Source organism: Acipenser ruthenus, chromosome 3 (genome assembly GCF_902713425.1).
Source record: "Acipenser ruthenus chromosome 3, fAciRut3.2 maternal haplotype, whole genome shotgun sequence".
In the NCBI taxonomy this organism is placed as follows: domain Eukaryota; kingdom Metazoa; phylum Chordata; class Actinopteri; order Acipenseriformes; family Acipenseridae; genus Acipenser; species Acipenser ruthenus.
In genome coordinates, this window is record NC_081191.1 from 53,978,944 (window position 1) to 53,994,976 (window position 16,033).

At 36.4% G+C, this 16,033-nt stretch overlaps 1 protein-coding gene across 1 annotated transcript in view; it reads right to left on the bottom strand.

Annotated features, from left to right (window-relative positions):
* ift57 (intraflagellar transport 57 homolog (Chlamydomonas)) overlaps positions 1-14,725 on the bottom strand; it is a 36,716-nt gene extending 21,991 nt beyond the window's left edge. Inside the window, exon 1 of the mRNA XM_033993739.3 lies at positions 14,251-14,725. Coding sequence (XP_033849630.1) covers positions 14,251-14,405 — 155 coding nt within the window. The 5' untranslated portion in view covers positions 14,406-14,725. The remainder of the gene's footprint in view (positions 1-14,250) is intronic.
* Positions 14,726-16,033: the final 1,308 nt, after the last annotated feature.

Genomic DNA, 16,033 nt, shown 5'->3' on the forward strand with positions numbered 1-16,033 from the left:
AGTGAACATATGTCATAAGTCACATGGTTTGGCCGCCATATTGGATTGAAAAAATCAAAAAATGTGTTTTTCGAAAAACCACTTCTTGCAGAGTGCTGAAAGCTGGTATAGTTGTTGAGGGGTAGTTTGTAAGAAGTTGATAGGTTCTGTGGTATGGCGGCCATGCTGCACAACGTCAAAATCGCACGGTACAGACGTCATAATCACAAACTACAAATATCTTCTTCTCCCAAACCGCTAGTCCGATTGAAACAAACCCAAAGGCACATATGATCGTATTGTGGTTATCTTTAAAGGGTGTTAAAGGGAAGTTGCTACAATAAAAAACTTGGCGGCCACGTTGGATGACATCATCAACATACAAAACTAACTTAAAAAACCTGTGTCTCTGAAACCACTAGTCCGATTGAACCAACAATTGGAGCACATGATCCTAGTGTGGTTGTCTTTAAACATTGTTCAAGGGAAGTTGCTACAACAAAAAACGTGACGGCCACGTTGGATGACATCATCAATTTACAAAACTGGCTAATAATTCCTTGTAGAGTGCAGATAGGGCCATGGTTACTATGGAACACATATAGTAACCCATGTATGCTCTGACAAAAAATGGCATTGCCCATGACCTCTGACCTTTCCTAAAGGTCAGATGTAAAACTGGCTTATAACTCCTGAGAGTGCACATAGGGTCATGGTTACTGTGTAAAAATGAGAGTCTGCACTATTTGCTAAAGTGTTTGGTGCTGGTACTGGTACTGGCATTCTGCACTATTTGCTAAAGTGTTTGGTACTGGCATGTTGCACTATTTGCTAAAGTGTTTGGTACTGGTACTGTTACTGGTACTAGTCCTGGAAGCCATAAAGTTGCTGGCAACTCTAGTTCTTATTTTTCTTTCTGACAGAGTTGCTTGAAAACTCACGAAAATCGGAACATTGGTAGATGCCTACGGGAAAGTGTCAGGGAAGAAAAAACATATGTCATGGGTCACATGGTTTGGCCGCCATACTGGATTAATTGAAAAACATGTTGCCTAAATTTTAAAAAAATCGCCTTTCAAAAACCACTTATTGCAGTGTGCTGAAACTGGGTATACTTGTTGAGGGATATAGGCATCCTTATTTTCCATTCTTGGGAATGGCAAATTCTATTTTTCAAAATGACCAATTCTGTTTTTTCAGTTTTTACCAATTTATTAAGAATTAACAACGTAATTTGAACATAAATAACATTTTTACATTAAAAATCTATTGAATTTTTTTTATTTTTTATTCATGTCCCTGAGATACTGTAGTTTTCAGGAAAAAGATTTCTTAAAGCAGTCTATTAGTAACAATGTACTGTTGGTCAGTCAACAAATAAAAGGTGTTTTGAAAAAACAGCTTATTGCTGGAATTACAATATACAGACTAGTCGAAAAACGAGGGGCATTATTAAGAAAATATACAATTTTCATAAAATTACAAATTAAATACAATGTTCAGGACACTTACTCTCCCATCTGTAGTTTCATCTGCAACAATGCAGACTGGTTTATGCTGTACTTGCTGTAACTGCTTGCATGTGTTTCTCATATTATTATTATTATTTGTTTATTTAGCTGACGCCTTTATCCAAGGCGACTTACAGAGACTAGGGTGTGTGAACTATGCATCAGCTGCAGAGTCACTTACAATTACGTCTCACCCGAAAGACGGAGCACAAGGAGGTTAAGTGACTTGCTCAGGGTCACACAATGAGTCAGTGGCTGAGGTGGGATTTGAACCGGGGACCTCCAGGTTACAAGCCCTTTTCTTTAACCCTTTGCGGTCCATTGTCGAATTGGGTCCGACATTGCGATTATTCCTCACAGGTCAGTAGCCCTAGGGTTAGTCCAAAATTAACTGGTGTTCATAAGAAGCTGATGGGTTGTGTGGTATGGCAGCTATGTTGGATGACATCATAATCACACTTGGATGACGTCATAATCACAAACTACGAAGATCTTCTTCTCCAAAACCGCTGGTCCAATTGAACCAAAAATTGGTAAAAACTTGGCTAGTGTGGTTGTCTTTAACCCTTTCCAGCCAACGCGCTCTAATTTCATTGAAAAATTCATGATGACAAAAAGGTAATTTCTCATTATATCATTGATTTAAGGCTAGGATGGGTGTGGCATATATTATTTCGAGTTTGAAGACGAGTCTGACTGCCAGCGCCATTACGACTGAGTGGACAGCGGACTCGAAGTTCTTTATCTACAGTTCTACAATTCCAGGACTGATAATCAGCACATAATCGAAAAGGTAAATACTTAAAAGGTAAATACGTTTACTAATTAGTTGTATTTTTTTCCTTATTTTGTTTTAACTTTATATTTGTTGGGTTTAAAAAATAAATAAAATAAAAATAATTGGCTGCGTCATGTCCGTCTGTCTGTGTGTGTGTGCGTGCGTGCTTACTTGCTTGCTAGGCAGAGCTAACTTTGTAAGATCCATACAAGAGTAACTACTGTACTAGCATGTAACAAAAATAAAATAAATATTTAAGTTAGTTTCACTTAAATATTTTTATTTTATTTTTGTTTATTTTCCCCCTTTTTTTAAGTTGTTTCTCCTCAGGAGAAAATAGACATACTGCGTGCGATGCAAAACTATATCAGCAGTACATGTTGAATATTCTTTCGATATGTTTTGTTTGTTGTTTGTTTGTTTTTTGTTTTAGGATGTATCATTCTTAGCTGTAACGTTAGTCAATATTATTATTATTTAGCTGTTTTAATTTATTTAAACCTTCGGTAATTATTTCGTATTTTATTAGGGTGTTTTTTTTACTTTGTGTATATGTGTGTAAAGAAGAGAGAGAGGCATGATTTAGCTGTAAGTTAGTTATTATTATTTAGCCATGTATTTTGCCATGATTTATTTTATTTGTGTATTATTTAGCCATGAATATTTTATTTTGTTTGTGCAAAGAACAGTGAGTCATTATTTAGTTGTAGTTATTATTAATCAGCCATGTATTTTATTATTAGTTTACTTTTTTTGTTTTATTTTGTTGTCAGTTTAATTTTTCTATGTGAAAAAAAGATGGAGAATTGTTTATTATTATTAATTGTTATTTTAATGTTTTGTGTAGGTGTGTGTAAGCCAGGAGATGGATGGAGGAGGACCCTGACTGAGTCTTGATTTATTATTTATTGTAGTTTTGAAAATAAACATCTTAAAACTTAATTTTGTCTAAGTTTATTTTACCTTTGCATCTATTTAAATAAATAACCTTGTGAGTTGTTTCTTCATTTTTATACTTACATATAGTTGTATCTCAAACTGGGTAATAATGTTTCCAATAAGTTTTTGGCAAGTCTTAGACTTGGCTGGCATTTGCCATTTCACAGGTTGATTTTTTTTTTTTTTTTCTAAAATTCCATACATTATAAAACCATTATCTAGCTCTGCAACTGTTCAAGATATTTCAATTCTGACTTCATATTTGAAATCCTTGAGAAATTGTGACGCTACAATATCCTCTAAGTTTTTTATATGGACCTTGGAAAGAGGTTGAAATTGGAAGTTTTTAAAATGGTTTTATTAATATTTCATATTTGCCATTTCCAGGGTTGATTTTTGTAAAATATGTGGTATAAAACCTTATCTAGCTCAGCAACTGTACAAGATAATTAAATTACGATTTCAGATTTGAAATCCTTGAGAAATTGTGCAGCGACCATATACTATAAGTTTTTTTTATGGCATACTTGGAAAAATGTTGAAATTTGCAATTTTTTAAAAATATTTGTACTTTTTTTTTTTTCAAAGAAAAATTATGATGAGTAGCTCATCCCACAACAAAATCACCCCACAACAAAATAAACCACATTACTGAAAAGATCTACTTAATGCCTTTCTGTAGGTGTATTGGGTTTTAATTTCTGATTTACAGTTTAAAAGCTACAAGCAATTAAACAAAGTGTTCATATTCATAACCAAATATGGACATTTTCCATAGGCAGCATAGGGTTAAAGGGTGTTCAAGGGAAGTTGCTACAATAAAAAACATGGCGGCTACATTGGATGACATCATCAACATACAAAACTGTCTAATAACTCCTTATAGAATGAAGCTAGGGTCATGGTTACTCTGGAACACATAGGAACCCATATATGCTCTATAAAAAAAAGTTATTGCCCGTGACCTTTGACCTCTCCTATAGGTCAAATGTAAAACTGGCTTATAACTCATTATAGAGTGCAGATAGGGTCATGGTTACTATGTAAAAATGGCATTCTGCACTATTTGCTAAAGTGTTTGGTACTGGCATTCTGCACTATTTGCTATAGTGTTTGGTACTGGTACTGTTACTGGCATTCTGCATTATTTGCTAAAGTGTTTGGTACTGGTACTGGAATTTGTAAAGTTGCTGCCAACTCTAGTTTTCCAGTGTAACTATTTCAAATTAAAGTTAACATGCAAAACAGTACAAAGTATAAATAATGGTAGTAGAAATAGACATAAAGACAAGCTTACCATGAAACCTTGTCTTTTGAAAATTATTATTATTATTATTATTATTATTATTATTATTATTATTATTATTATTTATTTCTTAGCAGACGCCCTTATCCAGGGCGACTTACAATCGTAAGCAAATGCATTTCAAGTGTTACAATACAATACAATAAGAGCAAGAAATACAATAACTTTTGTTCACAACGTAAAAATCAGAACATGTACCAATGTCTCTGTGGGTAGCTGTCAACATCATATCTATTTACAGTTTTGCTGTTTAAAAGTTATTTAAATCTTCCTTTTAGCACCCAAGTCAAAAAATGACTCGTGCTCTTTCCAAATCAAAGTCTTAATAATTCTCAGGAGCTTCCATTGAAATAGTCATGTTTTAGATGATCCTCACGTAACAAGAGTGTTCACGGGTCTGCCCTCTGTTCTGCTGGTACACAAGATACAGGTATCGTAATTGCAATTGTTGCAAGTTTTGCGAAAGCTGGAAAGATGTCAGAAAAGTTCTCAATAAAAACCCTGCAGGCCTCATCCATGGTCTTAAAACTATGATTTTTGAGCATGTGTTTTACTTGTCCAAATTCTTGGCTGAGAGTCAACAGGCAAGATACTCTGATACAGATTAGTGAGTCGCTACCAGGGACGTGCACAGTGCTATATGGGATACTGAGACCTCCGCAGGTTGTTTTTTTTTTTTGGGGGGGGGGGGGGTCAAATTGACCCGCGTGGCAGTTCTAGTGTTACAATGTAATATTAGTGTATTCTCGCTCGTTTGGCTTTTCAAAGTGCATTCACTGTGGACATATGTACATTTCTTTAGTGCCTACTTTAAACATATTAAATGAATTTACAGGAGACATATTTGATGTATTCAGGGTTTTAATTTATTTAAAATCATTTTTAAATGTAAACTATTTCATGTGACGTCAGACCTTTGGTCATTGCCTGTCCAACCTAAATTGGGGCCCACCCACATTTCCAAGCCTAGTTACGCCACTGGAGTAGGCTGTGTTGCTATGGAAGGCCATCTGGGTCAAATAAATTACTACGTGTAGTACTGCAATACACTACGCGTTATATTTTGTTAACTACACATACTATTTTTACTACACGTACAAATTTGGGCCAATCTATGGAAGGCCATCTGGGTCAAAAACACATTGTGTAGTACACATTTCGAATATTCGCTACACATACATATTTGGACCAATCAGAACACAGAAATGACTATGACTAATTTCAATTGGTACATGTTCTAAAAAAATGACACGAGCTACGTATTTCCTAAGTTGGTGGATAGTCATTTTACATTAGTGGCTTATCATGACAACATATTCGCTTATAATCACTTCTGTTAATAATAATAAAAACAAAAAAATATTCCAATAAATCGCTAGGTCTTTTTTAAATGGTGAGTTATGAATAATAATACAATGCGCGTTATACTGGATGTGGTCTTTTTAGTGGATTTTATTATTATTAATAGTGGTAGATGCATTTAACTTTTTCAATGTAGATTCGTTCTTCTGCTTGTTCATTTTCTAACGTTTTGCATATCCTTGTTTACTTTTGCTTTATACTTTGGGGGTGTGCAATACAGTGGCATTTTGTTGTAAAATAAAACTGTTACTTAATACCCACCGACATAACCTTTTAACAACGTTGCTGGAATGTTGCAGTTTAGTAATGCTATAAAGGTTGTATGTTAGTGGCTTCTCCATGATTGCATCTGAAGTATTTGAAGATGTTAGTGATGTTACATAATAAACGCAGGGTCTCAATAGTCGGCGGGGTTTCTGGCAAATATTAATAATAGATTGTGATGACTCATACTATTTTTGACGGTAAAGAAGGAGACTGGGAGATAAAAATTAACAAATATATTATACTTGATAATTAAACAAGGTCCCTGTCCGGGCCAGGACCATGCCACGCAAAACAAATGCCAAACCTCAAGCAAAGGCACATCAAAACAAGGGCAACAACTCAGGTAAGACAACTATTAAATGTATTTATTTTAATGCTAGAAGTCTCAGAAACAAAATGTTAGAACTTGAAGCTACTGCACTAACAAGTAACTACGATGTGATAGGTGTTACAGAAACTTGGTTGTCTGAGAGTGATGGAGACGAATATAATATTAGTGGGTACACACTGTATAGGAAAGACAGGCAGGACAGAAGAGGCGGAGGGGTAGCGCTATACATAAGAAATAGTCTTCAAGCCCAGGTGTTAAATCAGGACAAAGAAAACAATGCAGAATCAATATGGGTCAGAATAATGGACAAAAATTCAAAGGGCATAATAATAGGAGCATGCTATAGACCGCCAAATTCAGATGCTGAGCAAAATAATCTGTTATACAATGACATTCGAAATGCGTGTAGAAAAGGAGAAGCCATACTAATGGGGGATTTCAACTTCCCCCGTATAAAATGGGAGAACCCGGTGGGGAGCACGACGGACAAAATTGAAATGGTGGAAATGACAAATGACTCCTTCCTAACGTAATTTGTCAAAGGTACCGACTAGAGGGGAGGCATGCCTTGATTTAGTCTTTTCAAATAACGAAGACAGAATAACTAAAACAGAGGTCAGAGAGTCATTGGCAAACTCAGACCACAACATGGTCTCATTTGAAGTGTTTTAAAACCCCAAAAGTAATGACTAAAGCTAAGGTTTACAATTTTAGAAAAGCAAACTATGAAGGTATGAAACAGAGACTAACAGAAGTAGATTGGAGTAAAATAGAGAAAACATCCACAGAAAAAGGATGGCTGTTTTTTAAAAATGTACTACTAGAGGCGCAAAACAATTACATCCCAAAAGCAGACAAATCTAAATCTAAAACAAAATGACCAAAATGGTTTAATAGATCAATTAAAAAAATATTCAGCGAAAAAAGGCACTTTACAGAGCGTTTAAAAGGGACCAAAAACAAAGTACACAGAAAGAGTACTTGGAACTGCAAACACAAGTCAAAAAGAGAGAGATAGAAATCAATATTGCTAAGGGGGCTAAAACCAATTACAAAATGTTTTTCCAATATTATAACAGCAAGAGAACATTCAAAGAGGAGGTTAAATGTCTAAGAGACACAAAAGGCAAAATCATAGATGAAGAAAAAAAAATAGCAAATATATTAAATGATTACTTTTCACAGGTTTTTACAAAGGAGGACACGGACAACATGCCCCACATGTCGACCTGTTCCTATCCAATTTTAAATAACTTTAGCATAACAGAGGCAGACGTGTTAAAGGGACTAGGAGCTCTTAAAATAAACAAATCCCCTGGGCCAGATGAGATCCTCCCAATAGTACTCAAAGAAATGAAAGAAGTTATTTACAAACCGCTAACCAAGATCATGCAACAGTCTCTTGACACAGGGCTTGTACCGACAGACTGGAAAATAGCAAACGTAATACCGATCCACAAAAAGGGAGACAAAACCAAACCAGGTAACTACAGACCAATAAGCCTGACTTCTATAATATGTAAACTTATGGAAACTATAATAAGATCCAAAATGGAAAATCACCTATGTGGTAACAGTATCCTGGGAGACAGTCAGCATGGTTTTAGGAAAGGGAGATCGTGTCTAACTAACCTGCTTGACTTTTTTGAGGATGCAACATTGACAATGGATAATCAGAAAGCTTTTGACAAAGTTCCGCATAAAAGATTAATTCTCAAACTGAACGCAGTAGGGATTCAAGGAAATGCATGCACATGGATTAGGGAGTGGTTAACATGTAGAAAACAGAAAGTACGGATTAGAGGAGAAACCTCAAAATGGAGAGAGGTAACCAGTGGTGTACCACAGGGATCAGTATTAGGTACTCTGCTATTCCTAATCTATATTAATGATTTAGATTCTGGTATAGTAAGCAAACTTGTTAAATTTTGCAGATGACACAAAAATAGGAGGAGTGGCAAACACTGTTGCAGCAATAAAGGTCACTCAAAATGATCTAGACAGCATTCAGAACTGGGCAGACACATGGCAAATGAAATTTAATAGAGAAAAGTGCAAAGTATTGCATGTAGGCAATAAAAATGTGCATTATAAATATCATATAGCAGATACTGAAATTGAAGAAGGGAACTATGAAAAAGACCTAGGAGTTTATGTTGACTCAGAAATGTCTTCATCTAGACAATGTGGGGAAGCTATAAAAAAGGCCAACAAGATGCTTGGATATATTGTGAGAAGTGTTGAATTTAAATCAAGGGAAGTAATGTTAAAACTTTACAATGCATTAGTAAGACCTCATCTAGAATATTGTGTTCAGTTCTGGTCACCTCGTTACAAAAAGGATATTGCTGCTCTAGAAAGAGTGCAAAGAAGAGCAACCAGAATTATCCCGGGTTTAAAAGGCATGTCGTATGCAGACAGGCTAAAAGAATTGAATCTATTCAGTATCGAACAAAGACGACTACGCGGCGATCTGATTCAAACATTCAAAATCCTAAAAGGTATAGACAATGTCGACCCAGGGGACTTTTTTAACCTGAAAAAAGAAACAAGGACCAGGGGTCACAAATGGAGATTAGATATAGGGGCATTCAGAACAGAAAATAGGAGGCACTTTTTTACACAGAGAATTGTGAGGGTCTGGAACCAACTCCCCAGTAATGTTGTTGAAGCTGACACCCTGGGATCCTTCAAGAAGCTGCTTGATGAGATTCTGGGATCAATAAGCTACTAACAGCCAAACGAGCAAGATGGGCTGAATGGCCTCCTCTCGTTTGTACACTTTCTTATGTTCTTATGTTCTTATGTATGCTTGCAGTGCAGAAAAAAATCTCTCACCGCCATATTTGCAATATTCCTTATTTTAAATTGATGGCTTGTCTAAATCATACACCAAAGGTTATTGGCTACTGTACCAATTACATTGTGAATAAGAAGTGATTACAAGCAAATATGTTGTCATGACAAGCCACTAATGTAAAAAGACTAGACACCAACGTAGGAAATACGTAGCTTGTGTCATTCTTTTAGAACACGTACCAGTTAAAATTGGTACACGTAGTAATTTCTCTGTTCCGATTGGTCCAAATTACCCTGCATATAAACATGCTGGAACTGCAGGCCGTCTCCCTTGCTTTCAGCCATTTCCATCCAGTGTTAAAGGGTACGCACGTGTTGCTCCGGACGGACAACACAACAGTGGTAGCGTATGTCAACCACCAGGGTGGCCTCCGGTCCCCGGGGTTGCATCGCATTGCCTTCAGGCTTTTGATGTGGGCTCAGAGGAACTTGCTGTCCCCGTGGGCTATGGTACTTTCAAGCTTAGTGTCTGGCTAGAAGCCATGACCCAATCTCTTGCCCTATGCCAGTCATCTTACAGTTTCTGCGAGAACTGCTTGATGCTGGTAGGTCACCTGTGGAGTCCTTTCATCCACCCCCATTTGCTTCAACGGAGGATGAGAGATTGCATTTCCTCTGCCCAGTGAAGGCATTGAGATGCTACGTGGATAGGACAAGAGCTCTGCGTAAGTCTGACCAGCTCTTTGTCTGTCACGGGACATGGACCCTAAGACAGTCCCTCTAAAAGCAGTGTCTGTCACATTGGATTGTGGACACAGTCTCGACTGCGTACGATGGTGCTGGCTTGCCCCCACCTGTGAGGGTAGCCGCACACTCCACTAGAGGGTTGGCTACATATTGGGTCCTCTTCAGAGGGTCTTCGCTGTCCGATATTTGTACTGCGGCTAGCTGGGCTACGCCGCATACTTTCTCCAGGTTCTACTGCCTTAATGTGGTAGACCCTGCCCTGCCTTCATTAGGCACAAGGGTCCTTGAGGGTGTAAGCTCACACCGCCAACCATTGGGTTATGCGGTTCTGATGTGTCCCTCATATGCTGCTGTTCCTTCTCCCTCGTGACGGCTCTGGTACACATTATCCTATACATAATGTCGTTGGTGGTCGTCTTCGAATTGAAAGGGAATGTTATGTTACTTACCGTAACCCTGGTTCCCTGAAAGATAAGACCACCACCAACCGCGAGGTCGCATTGGTCGCCCTCACGGGTTCAATGGAAAAAGAGAAATGCCTCCCTCAGGATGACGGTTTTATTCCTCGGTGGGCAGGACCGAGTGCGTCATCCCAAGAAGGGACCTAATGGCAGCTCAGGTATAGAGCGCTCAGCAATTACCTACCCAATGGGCATATACCATACATAATGTCATTGGTGGTCGTCTTCTCTTTCAGGGAATCAGGGTTACGGGAAGTAACCTAACGTTCTGCTGTACACTAGATACAGGTATCGTAATTGCTGCAAGTTTTGCAAAAGCAGGACATATGTGGAATAGTTCAATAAAAACCCTGCTGGCCTCATCCATAGTCTTAAAACCATAATTTGTGAGCATGTGTTTTACTTGTCCAAATTCTTGGCTGAGATTTCAACAGGTAAAATGCTCTGTACAGATTAGTGAGTCGATTCGTTACCAGGGACGTGTGCAGTGCTATATGGGATACTGAGACCTCCGCTGCTTTTTTATTATTTTTTTATTTTAATAGAATGTAGGGAGCAGTGGAAGCATTTTTACACGTTACACGTCCAAATGTGCATGTTTAGAATGTTTTTAAAATGTGATCCAGTGCCAAAAGATCACCTCATTCGACAGCATTATAAACATGGACCCATTCAGACAGCTGACCAGAAAAGCAATACTGGTGAGCGTGGCTTCCACAGTTCCTATAACTTATTTTAAGATAACTCTTAAGATAAATATTGTACATTGCAAGGAAAGATGAACTGGTCCCGTTATCAGTGTTGCTTTGCCAGCAGTGCTGTTTACTGGATGCTTGATACCGTGGTCTTGTTTTTCATGTCTTGTCTTTAGGGCTACATATTTTTAGACCATTATTGACAAAAAAGATGCAGTTATTTAAAAATATATTTAATTCCTTTGGAAATCTTATGCATTATCAATGTTTTTAACATGGGCGTTTTGCACAATCCAACTTGTGAAACTTTGTTCTTATAACTTGTATCGTATTATGAATAGTTGACAAACAGTGTTATTTGACATTGCCAAGCTCTAATAAATAAAACTGTTAAGCTTTATTTAAACCAATGAATACAGTTCTGGATGTTTTCAGGAAAAAAAATACACCTTGGTTAATGAACATGAATCTATATTCATGTAAAATATGAGAACTTATTAGCTATTTAATAAGCTAATATGGGGACATGCATTTTGGTTACGTTTTATGCACGTTTAAACCTTAGGCATTGACATACAGCTATGGCCAAAAGTTTTGCATCACCATAGAATTAACACATTTTGCTTCATAAAATCGAATGAAACCTGCTGAATAATGTTAACACATTGAATTACATACCAGACAAAAATTAAAAAATGTGACATTTCAAAATCTGAACATGAAATACTGTACTACTATTACGGCTTCCGGAAGACTTTTGTAATACCATTTTGTAGTTTTTTTGATTACATGTGAATAAGATATATAAATTATATTTATATATCTTTTTATTATTATTATTTAATTATGTCTCAATTCTAAAATGCTAGGTGCTGCAAAACTTTTGGCCATAGCTGTACATAAAACTGAATCAAGAACAGCAACGTTTGGCAAAAATGGAAAGTTTCTATCTAGAGACATTTGTATTTTTGCCCCAGTGGCAAAAATGTTCTGGCTACGCCAGTGCTTCTCATACACAATCCTCTTGCCGAGGGTACAGGGATCTGCTATAATTTTCGGTTGGTATATGCTACTGTAGTCCATATGCTGTGTGTGTATGTCATATTCACATATATATATATATAAGAAAGAAAAGGTTTTTTAAAAAATGTACACAAAGTTTAAAAGATTAAAAAAATGTTTTAATCTTTCTGTGTACATTTTTAAAAAACCTTTTCTTTCATATGCCTTCAATTTTGTACACTGCAGTTTTATATATACGTATTTTTTTTGCAGCGACGATCAAGATTTCTTCGCCAAAAGCGAGGAGATCTGTGTGTTTTTTGGAAAATGTGGCTTTCCAGACAAGATCATCACTAAAGCTAAATCCCGCATTTCAAATATAAATAGAAAAAATGCTTTATATAATAACAATATACAACACACAGATGATAGAATCCCTCTGGTCCTCATTTACCTCCCTACCAACAGAAAGATACAGACAATTGTGCAAAGAAACTTTACAATTTTACAACAAGACCCATCTACAGCACCTATTTTCAAGACTCCCCCCTTGATGTCATATAGAAGAGACAAGAATATAAGAGAATATGTGGTACACAGTGCTAGTCGTCCTTCTGGGGAACCTTTGAAAGGCACATATCCATGTAATAGACCATGATATAACACCTGTAAATACATTCAGTCTGAAACAGAGCTTAGAGGCATTAAATCTTCATTCAACATTCACAAACATTTTACATGTACCTCTAAAGGAACAGTCTACTGCATTATCTGCAAGAAATGCAACAAGTTGTATATTGGGGAAACTAAAAGGCGTTTAGCAGAGCGATTTGTAGAACACTTAAGAAGCATTCGCATTAACACCACTGCATTTCCATTAGCCCGTCACTTCAACAGTGATGATCACAGTCTGTGTGATCAATCAGTGCTATAGAACAAATGTTGCTCGGAAACAAAAGGAACGGGAGTTTATCTTCAAACTGGGAACTTTGGAACCTCTGGGAATAAACATTACATTCTAATAATCTTGACATCATCCACAGAATTTTTGTATATTTACAATTCTTGAATAACAACAAGTTTACTGCACTGTATTTACTTTTCTTTTTAAACAGCTGAAGAAGGGCTTTTGCCCAAAACATCCTGAAAAAAAACCAAAAACTTATTTTATTGATAAGAAAAAAATATTTAAAACATAAAATAAAAATAATGTACACAAAAAGTTTAAATGATTTAAAAATAATTTATTTCAGGACGTTTCGGGCAAAAGCCCTTCTTCAAATGTTTAAAGAAAACTAACACAGTGCAGTAAACTTGTTGGTTTTCAATAATTCTGAGGAAGCCGAGCGAGGAATGTTTTAACTGTTAACATGCATATGTCAATAAATCTATCAATAAACAAGTCATGTTGTACATGTTATTGTTTGTGTTTGTTTAGCATTTCCCTCTAATAAGCTGCATGTTGAAATTATAGGTACTGTACAGCACTGTGCAGATATGCCACTGGAATTGGTTCTGCTATTTGGTGCTACTTGTGCTTGTACTTAATAAATGCTCAGTTAGTAAATATTCTATATTTTATGTTGAAACACTTGTCCAATTTCGTGGGTGTCGTGGGACTTACGCCGGGACTGTCCGCGCTAAACCGTGCTGGTCAATTAATTCCATAGCCTGGCCTTCTGTGTAGGAAGTCAGGAAATATAATTTACTGACAGTCCTGTTTGATTACATAGCAAATGGTTATAAACTATAAATTATGTCTTCAAGATATTTTATAAGGACGGAGGAAGAGCATTGTTTTAAGAAGGTTGTCTCTTTTTAAGACACGCTGAAAATATCAGCTCTAACTGATTCCTGAACAAATATTCTTTAAATTGTATCCCGGATCTTTTTGTAAGCTACATACGAGCATGTCAGTTTTTTAAGCACAAAGCATAAAGCCAGAGCGGACTGGCCAAAACAAGGCACATAACTAAGACTAGCCTAACTGCCAATAGACAACAAGAAAAATTGGACATTGCTGGGAAGTTAAAAGACTATGACTTTAAAATAATTTCAGTTGCCAGTACATACCTCGACAACGTTTTCATGTTATTTTTCCTAAGCACCTCTTCTTCATAATTCAGAAGCTTTAATTTATCTAGCAGGTCCTCCATCACCACAAACATTTGGTAGACGGCCCCAGGTCCGCGCTCATCTTCGTCCCCTCGTCTGTTATCTTCTGCCATTAGAAAAAAATACTGTATGTTTATTTTGAGAATTTAATTCGCAGCCAAATACCACTTTGGAGAAAAAATCCTCTCTCCACTGCTCTGTTTGTTTTGAGTGCAGCGTCGCCAAGGTGCTGTGTATGCTGCACGAACTGAAATTAAGATAGCGAAATAAACAATTTAACCAATACTATATATATGTCAACCTTTTGACTGGCAAAGATTAATACATAAAATATGTAAATAATAATAATAAAAAAACTTTATATAAAATTAAATGCTAATGCCAAGTTCCACAACAGGAAGGTACAAACGACACCCGGAAGTAAATCCCAAGCTTTAGCACTCCAGCTCCATGGTAACAGCAGTGTTTCCAGGAAGGTTCGCTTACCATGGAAACATCTAAACAGTTTGTTTACCTACACTAAAAGCACAGCGCATGTGCACCAAAATAATCTTTTTTTCAGAGGATAACCCACTGACCTCCATAGAAAGATTAGTGGGACAACATCTGACAGACAATTATAGTTTGGTTCTAGAGAAAAACAAAACGAACACACACAACAAAATGCGGATAAAACATGTAAACAATATTGCCAATATAAATTAATCTCTAAGTGTATATATTTCATATCCTTAGTGGTTTACCATAAAGAAAAGTTTGATAATTTTCCTAAATGTAAACGCCTCCACCGAAAAGTATTTTACGACATTTATTTCACCAGTAGGCTATACTAGACGCCGACACTTTTCCTTCACCACAGGGTATACTGCGTGGTTTGATTTAAAGCATACAGCTTGTGTTTAGCTTGTAAATTGACTTTGCAGTATGTCTACATTAAACGGTGCAATTTATTTAATGGCAATTGAAACATATACTTTACAAATGAAATCACAAAAAAGCACAAACAACTAAGGGGGAAGGAAAGAACCCACATGTTGCTAAAATCAAACGCATTGCATACTACTAAATGCATTAGGTAGGGAAACAGACTATGTTTGCATAATTATTAGATGGTTGTTATTTTACGTGCTGAAATTTTGCATTTTGACAGTACATTTTAAAAACGTAGTTTAAACAATTGTACGAGTGGGACACTATAGAGCTTTTTATCATTTTCCTGAAGATATTTTGGTATATTTCTTTTCTCATGATATTATGTAGATTTCTCAAGTGCACCTACAGATTCGAATTTTTAAACGGCCTCCTGTAGCCTGCCTATGTTTTATGTTGCCGTAATGCACTTGATTGCAGAAAGACCATTGTAATTTGGCCTACAGCACATGGGAGTGGTTACTGCTAGAAACCAACCGCAACTTGTTGTATTATAGTTCAAATACAGTGAATTTTGTTTTGGTAAATTATTATTATTATTATTATTATTATTATTATTATTATTATTATTATTATTATTATTATGTTTGCAATTGTTGTATTTAATGGCTTGAGCTTATTTGGAGGCCGTGGGAGTGCTTTCCAGGTGTACTGTCTACAGTACAATTGCTTCTACTTTAAAGTTAGTTGTTACTAGGTCAATATCACATACCTTGAACTTGGAAAACTGGACACAAAAATGTTATGGATGTCAGACTGCAGGTGCGCCACCTTGTGGCTCATTGTTATACCACACTGTCGCTTCCTGTAC